The sequence below is a fragment of the Centropristis striata genome, chromosome 9, assembly GCF_030273125.1.
Source record: "Centropristis striata isolate RG_2023a ecotype Rhode Island chromosome 9, C.striata_1.0, whole genome shotgun sequence".
Taxonomy (NCBI): domain Eukaryota; kingdom Metazoa; phylum Chordata; class Actinopteri; order Perciformes; family Serranidae; genus Centropristis; species Centropristis striata.
This window is the reverse complement of record NC_081525.1, coordinates 40,839,341-40,846,654: the sequence shown is the minus strand read 5'-3', so window position 1 is coordinate 40,846,654 and position 7,314 is coordinate 40,839,341. Positions and strand designations below refer to the sequence as shown.

At 38.7% G+C, this 7,314-nt stretch overlaps 1 protein-coding gene across 4 annotated transcripts; it reads right to left on the bottom strand.

The window, feature by feature from the left end:
• Window positions 1-1,620: 1,620 nt before the first annotated feature.
• On the bottom strand, window positions 1,621-6,955 carry ifi44g (interferon induced protein 44g). 4 transcript variants are annotated; one of them, XM_059340454.1, is made up of 9 exons: window positions 6,831-6,931; window positions 6,646-6,726; window positions 5,251-5,396; window positions 5,073-5,124; window positions 4,759-4,954; window positions 3,854-4,000; window positions 3,253-3,424; window positions 2,938-3,038; window positions 1,621-1,894 (listed from the first exon to the last, which is right to left on the bottom strand). In XM_059340454.1, the coding sequence occupies exons 1-9, from the start codon at window positions 6,860-6,862 to the stop codon at window positions 1,688-1,690; spliced, it is 1,134 nt and encodes a 377-aa protein (XP_059196437.1). In that variant the 5' UTR covers window positions 6,863-6,931; the 3' UTR covers window positions 1,621-1,687. The 4 variants fall into 4 exon arrangements, with proteins under 4 accessions (XP_059196437.1, XP_059196436.1, XP_059196435.1 ...); XM_059340453.1 differs by having other exon boundaries at window positions 3,854-4,006; window positions 5,073-5,121; window positions 6,831-6,926; XM_059340452.1 differs by having other exon boundaries at window positions 3,854-4,006; window positions 6,831-6,924.
• Between the last annotated feature and the right edge of the window lie 359 nt (window positions 6,956-7,314).

Here is a 7,314-nt window from a genome sequence, read left to right as displayed (position 1 = left end):
TCTATGTAGACCAGTCCATGCTCCATACACCACTCAGCTATAAATCTGGTATAAATTGCATTGATGTGTATGGGCCCTATAGTTTCCCTGCAACCCTTCTCCCTCATGGTTTTGTTTCAAATCCAATGTAATTCGCTTATTTTACCTCTTTTTACTGCACTTTATCCTATTTTTTCATTCCAAATGGGTGGGTTATTGAGTATTTTGTAAGTAAACTAACTCTTGGGATGTTATTGTTAAGTTAAAAGATGTAATTATTGAGTTTAATAGGTTACAATGCCCTTTCAAGGCGAATTTGCCCCCTGTTGGTCAAGGTGAGTATTACATTTACAGTTTCCAATTAAATTTTATTCATGAATTTCATTTATTTTTAAAGGGTTATTATTACACTTAGCTTTTAGTGACCTGCAGAGTGAAGTTTGCCCCCTGTTGGTCAAGGTGTGTATTGCAATAAAGAAAATGAAACTGGACCAACCTAGAATAATTTTGCCTTCAAAATAAAACAGAAAAGTATCTAATAAAACATGATGTAAAAGTACCCTCGTTAAGGCTAGAGCAAGAAGCTGGACCCACAATTCAGACACGGGAGGCAAATAGCAGTTTAAGTTCTTTAATGAAAAAGGCTGAGAGGCAGGTGTGGAACTGGGGTGCAAGGCTGGTAGGCTGGGCGAGGCTGGGCGAAGCAGGAGGCAACCGCAAGCTGGAAGCAAAAGGAGCAAAAATGAGGCAGGCAAAAATTCACACAGGAGTGGACAAAAGTCTAACTAGTTTTCAGAAGCCAAGGTGTTACCACGGGGGAATCAACGACGAACTGGCGAGGAGTGGCTGAGGGAGCAGACCTTTTGAAGAGTGCTGATTGCTGAACGAGCTGCAGGTGAGTGGCGGTGGCAGCAGAAACCAGAAGTAGGTCAACCCCGCCCAGCCTGGGACCAGCAGGGAGGGAACACACCACTGCACACAGAGAGCAGCAGGAAACAACAAAAACACAGCAAATCCTAACAACTCTACTTTTTTAAAGTGTCCTCAGTTGCCAGTTTAGGTACTAATGCCTTCATATATCATATTCTTATCCTCAAACTTTCTTTGTGAGGATTGTTTGTACAAGTATGTCAAGTTGCATCTACCAAACTCTTAACTGGGAAATACATGTAATAAGGAGCATATACACCTGCCTGCATAATGCTTCTTTGAACAGAATATTTAAAGTTCATGAGTTTTTGTATTTAGTTCATTTCTGTAACATTTGTAGAACCTTAAATTACTTTAGATCGGAAAGAATTATGATTCTTGTGTCAAACAAGCTACTTCACCCCTTTGGAAAGAGGCAGGCAATCTGTACAGCATATCAGGTTCAGACCACTTATAAATTGAGTTCATACCTACAAAATAAGAAATCTGTGTACATCTGTGATTACAATGCAATTTATGGCCAATCCTTTTTTTTTTAAATATATTCAATTGAATTCAATTGATTGTTCAAACCAATAAACTTTGGTTAAAAATATATGTTCTGAATTTGATGCATTCCGTTTTTATTTGTTTTATACAGATTGTTGAATACAGCAAAAGGTTTTTGAATGAGGCCTATTGCCTTTGATAGAAAAAAACAGATCACACAAGTATGTTGCAAACTAATTTATTTGATTGATAGCTTTGTTAATATTGGTTGAAATGCATATTTCAAATGTCAGACATCAATGTTATAGTCTGACTTTGATCCTGTGTGTTGTGGTGTATTGTCCTGGAAATACAGGTCAGCATACTGCAGGATGTGGTCAACAGCACTTAGCAGGAGCACATCAGTGTTCACGTCCAGGTCCAGCTCTGACGAGTAGTTCTTCACTGGGACGATGTAGGAGGTGGACATACCCAACAGAGCTGCAGCTTTACCCATCTACAAACACAAACACAGGAATAAGGAAGATTTCAACTGGATGAGAACAATTTTGACACCGAAAAACAAAATCTCAAGCCGTGTGGGTTACAAGGAGTGACTGTTGTTTTAGTTATTGTCATTTTTCACAATACTTTTAGTTTGAAAATGATCCAGACATAGAAGAATCAGAAATGAAAAGGATCCGACCGCTATTAGTTCCTCATTTTAAAAAATGTAAGCACTGCAAAATCATAAAATTAAGTCTAGACACTTCAGATAGTTACAGATGGTAATTTCTTTGAGATTACCACCCTAAATAAACTCTCATGTTCTTGAATAGCAGGTCAATAATAAACTGTCCTGTTTGTCCAATAATCACATGCTACTTGTGAGTCATTTAAATTGTGTTTCCACTTTGATACTGTGAACCTAAATAAGTTAAAAAAAAAAAATATCTATTGAAACAAGCATCTTTTCCATGAGAGTTCAGATCTTAATAAAGAAAACTGTGGTCAGACAAATTTGGGTGAACTCATCCCCCTTTAATCTGCATGACCATCACACTTTTCCTGACTAATTGGTTGTAAAGTCAAGAGTAAAGAGTTTCTCCACACAGAATCATGCAAAAGCACTACTTTAAATCTTGTGTTTGCCAGAGATGTGCTCATAAGTGGAGTAAGCCATTCAGCATGAAAAAGGCATTAAATGACTAATAAAGTAAAGAACTCTTAGTTGAATAAGTACAAAACAACCAATTTGTTGACTCATTGACTAAGAGGAGGCAACCCCAGAATAATTGGGCTAAATTGGTATAATATGGAAACCACTATCATTGTGTTTTGTTGCCCTGAGCAATAAAATACAACACATCTTATTTGTAGCCTCTATGTAGTTCCTACAACAATACCACTTTGAGCTCCTAAACATACAGTAAGTCACTTGCAGTCACGTGCACTTTCCTCTTTTACAGACAATTTTTAGAGGAAATGTCCTCGAGTCTGCAGTGTTTAATTACAGTACATGAACATTTCTCAAACTGCATTTGGTTTATTCCAACCTACCATGTCCTGAATGATGCGGCTCTGATAAACCTGGTTGGCATCTTTTGTGGTTTCTGGACAAATTTGGTCAATGTGGGTCAGCAGAGCCACCTGGTGAACTCCTAACAGACAGAATGAAATTAATAAATTAAGAAACAGCTCATCAGTGCAGTCAGTTAATCTTTAAATAAAGCGCAAATCTGTCTCTCTTTGGTTCTTATACAACAGCAAAACACCTGCCAATGAAATCTTAATGCAATATAAATCAAAAAAAGAAATTCAAAGCCAACTGTGTCTTCGATTGGACTTCAGTCTTTGTCTTCGTCCGTGTCCTACCCAGGTCACTGATGTGCTCTCGGAGAAGCTTAAAGGTGCTGCTGAGGCCTTTTGGGTAAGTCAGGACTTTGGAGGCGTCCACCACGAAAGCCACACAGTGGATCTTGTCTTTAAGGCTCGGCCTCTTCACATAGCCCACAGTCTCAGATCTCACTGGCTGATCTGAGCTAAACTGGGAGCAAGAAGTGAAGAAATTTAATTTTCATAAAAACAACTCCATGTCTGTTGCTTGTTAGCAATTAGCACTAACAAAAACGTACAGCTGAGGCTGATGGGCATGGGATTAGTTTTTCAGGTATTCATTTACAAGTCAAAGCAATATTCTTATCATTTATACTGAGGGTTACATGAATGTCTGAGCCAAATTCGATGTCAATCCATCCAATAATAGCAGATAAAAAACAAATGTTAACCTCATGCTGATACTAGAGGAAAGGCCACCAAAGTCATTAGGATGCACCCTCTGGGAACCAAAAAAGTCTGTTCAAAATTTTGCACCAATCTATCTAATGCTTGGTGAAATATTTCACTCTGGACCAAAGAACCAACCAACAGACATTCCAGCAAAAAACAACAATATTACAATATAGATCCTGCTTACCTTGTGTCCCTCAGGTACATGACCTTTAATGACGGACAGGATGTCATGCAGGGTCAGTCCGGTCATCTCTCCACCACCCAGGCCCACAATATCACACAGCACCAGTCCAGTAGGATCCTCTAACTTCTGAGCCTGGATGTTGAAGGACTGCAGCTGACACACACAAGTAAGTTCATGTGATGGATGTCTGCGAAGCATTGGCTACCTGCTTACTGGAGACATTCATGCTCAGTGATGCTTTAATGTTGCTTTTTGTCTGTACACATACTTCCTTTTAATTTTTGTTATTTGTTGACATTCAATAATTAACTATGAATTGAGTGTGAAAGTTCAACTTCGACGTGAAAGAAATGTCCTTCACATGTGGAGTTCACCAACTTTATGGCAACCTGGCAAACTGTATTTGCTGAAAAAAAGACATGAAATTGAAGGCTTGAGAAAAGCTAGTAAGTGGACATTGAGTTAAGATGTCTTCATTAAACTTTTAATTAATTTACATGAGAAGATATTTTACAAATAAACTTGAAACTAGTCTTGAAGGTAATTGTGTCCAAGCAGCAGAGGTACATCTGGGCAAAGATTATGTTCATTAATAAAGGGAAACATGCTGCTGTACTGTATTTTACATGAGACGGAAATGACTGACAGCAGTGTGACCACTGATGGTCTTTCTCAGCGGGACAGAGCTCTGTGAAAGATTTCCTTTTTGGGGTGAATCGCTCAGAAACCCTCACGATTCAGCGTCATCCTATAATGTCAGATAAGGTCCACTCTCCTTTCAATATCTCCCCATTTTTAGAAACCCAACAATGAAATTGATATAATTTTATTCCCATCTCCCTCCAAAGAAAATGTAAATGGCTTTAGTGATTTCTCTCAGTTCCATGTTACTGCTCCACTTGTACCTTTTTGGTGAAACTGGACGAGGAGGAGCCCACCATGGCCCGGTTGGTGACTCTTCCATTAAACACCGACTGGACTGAACTGACGAAGCTGGACTTTCCAGATCCGACCGGACCCAGGAGGAGAACCCGCGCCTGAGTCACGTCGCGACAGCTCGGCCTGTAGGAGCTGACGGTCTTCATCAGGCTTGTCTTTTTCCTGGATTAGAAATAAAAGAGACTTGCGGTTTAGAATAATTGTGGAACAAAAATATGGGAGAGAATTTATTGACACAACATTAAAAAAAAGTTGTTTTGAATGTTTAAGTTTTACTCACTCTTCTGTCCACTCCAAGTTTCTCCATTGAGAATCCAATTTAGGTTGAGCTGCTGAGGAGAGTTTAAGAGTTGAACGTTTCTGTGAGTCTCTTAGACGAGAGCTACGAGATTTGGCTGGTTCAGGGACATTTCTAGAGGCTGTCAGAACTTTTCTTGGCGAACTGCTTAGTGGCTTACCTGGGAAAGTAAACAAAGGTTTGGTCTTGCTACTCTCTGTTGAAGTGACGTCTGAAGTGATCAAATTTATGGAGCTTGCTGATGTGCTGATAGGAGGGTCGACTGTAGTAGCAGTTGTAACACGTGCTCCAAATGAAAAGCCGCTCCTGTTGATGAGGAAAACAATCACATGCATCAGAGTGAGACATAAAAGAGGGAGCAAGCAGAACTTGAATGTTCTTGCCTTCTTGGTTAAGGTCTTAAACATAAAATACCATGACCTTAAATATGATGTTCAATAGCTGAACTGTTTCAATAGACAGACACATCTAAATTAGTTTCCCTAAAGAGTAAAAGGTATCTCATTACATCCACTCACTAGAATGGCTTCATTCACCTCTATGACACATGAGTGAGTGGTAAAAAGAAGGGCTAAATTTGAAATTGCGTGTCTAAACCAAAGCAAAATATTGTGAGAGTGAGGTGAGGCAAGGTTGGTTTAAAAATAACAAATAATTACATCTTGAATTCTAGAAAAATCAATGTACATTAGGCATTAACCAGTCCCTGTATCACACACTATATTTATCACACGATACGTTATTAAAATGATGGTCTTTGTAAAAATGAAAGCCCGTCTTTTATTTCCTTATCTCCATACTAACTCTGGCTCTATATCTGCCTGTCGTCACTTGTGCCATATAAACCTTTGAATCACATGAAAAAAACAAGGACAACACTGTGGCCCCACTGATTTTACAGTCTATTTGGGCAAGCACATGACTTTAGACTTTGTCCACTCAGACAAGAAAATGTAATCAAACAGATAAATGTGCTACAGCAGCAGGGCTTGCACCAGCTTGACAGTTTAAAAAAACAAAAACCTTTTTTTTAATCAAAGTCAAATTTAAAAAGACAGAGGTTAGACAAACATGTAGGAAGTTTGCCAATTAGTGATACAAGTGTATATCCTCTCTGAATACTTGATTCAACTGCTTATAGCTGGATGACATGATCCCTTTTCACAACCTCAGAGATATTTCAGGAAGCCAAAAGTGGTATGAAACTACTCACAGATATTACACACACAAAGGCAACAAAAGGGAAAAACTCTCCTCTCTAGTGTGATGCAAAGTATAGATCAGAGCAGAGATTAGCTCATTGTATTACAATGTTCAGCCTGCTGTAGCCTATAGCTATATATATGTATATATATATATATATAGTTATATAATAGAAAATGTTATAAACACTTAATCTCCTCACCAATAATTAAAAACATGCATAGTATTTAACTGTTTTCTCTGTTACGTCCTGGTGCAGTGACAGGAAAGTTGAGGACGGTCTCTCCTAGTTTCCTCAGGTAAGTGTATCAGTGAAACTAAAAGTTTAATCCACCTGCGTAATTTAACTTACCGTGGGCTTGCTGATGTGCTGATAGCAGGTTCGACTGTAGTAGTAGCAGTTGTAACAGGGAGTCCAAATGAAAAGCCGCCCCTGTTGATGAGGAAAACAATCACATGCATCAGAGTGAGACATAAAAGAGGGAGCAGTGTATCAGTGAAACTAAAAGTTTAATCTACCTGCGTAATTTAACTTACCCTAGGCTCGGGACTTCACTGAATTTCTTCATTGTAACTGCTAACGTTACATGCAAACGTGGCGAACAACATGAGATAAGGGACAGACGGGAGAATAAAAACAGCCGACTCCCCTTTCTGAGGAAAAGAAAGTGAAACTTAAAGCTATCCGATAGACGCAGGGCAGCTTAAAGGAAACGCGCACAGGTGATATATCTGCAGGGTGCGGGCCTGTTGCTCTCAACACCTTAAAGTTTCTGTTTTTTGGGGGGAATAATGCCGTACTTTCTAAAATGTTTTTTTACAACGATTAAACGATTAATTGACTAGCTTTAATACTGAATCAATTATTTAGTCCACAACATTTTCATTTCACAACAAGGGCATCGTGATTCCACGGTAAACAACTAATTAATGACACCTTAACTTGTTTGTGAAAGACAATGGTGGAAAAGGTGTTATTATATTTGTTGAATAATTAAATTAGATTCAAATAGAAAACTCA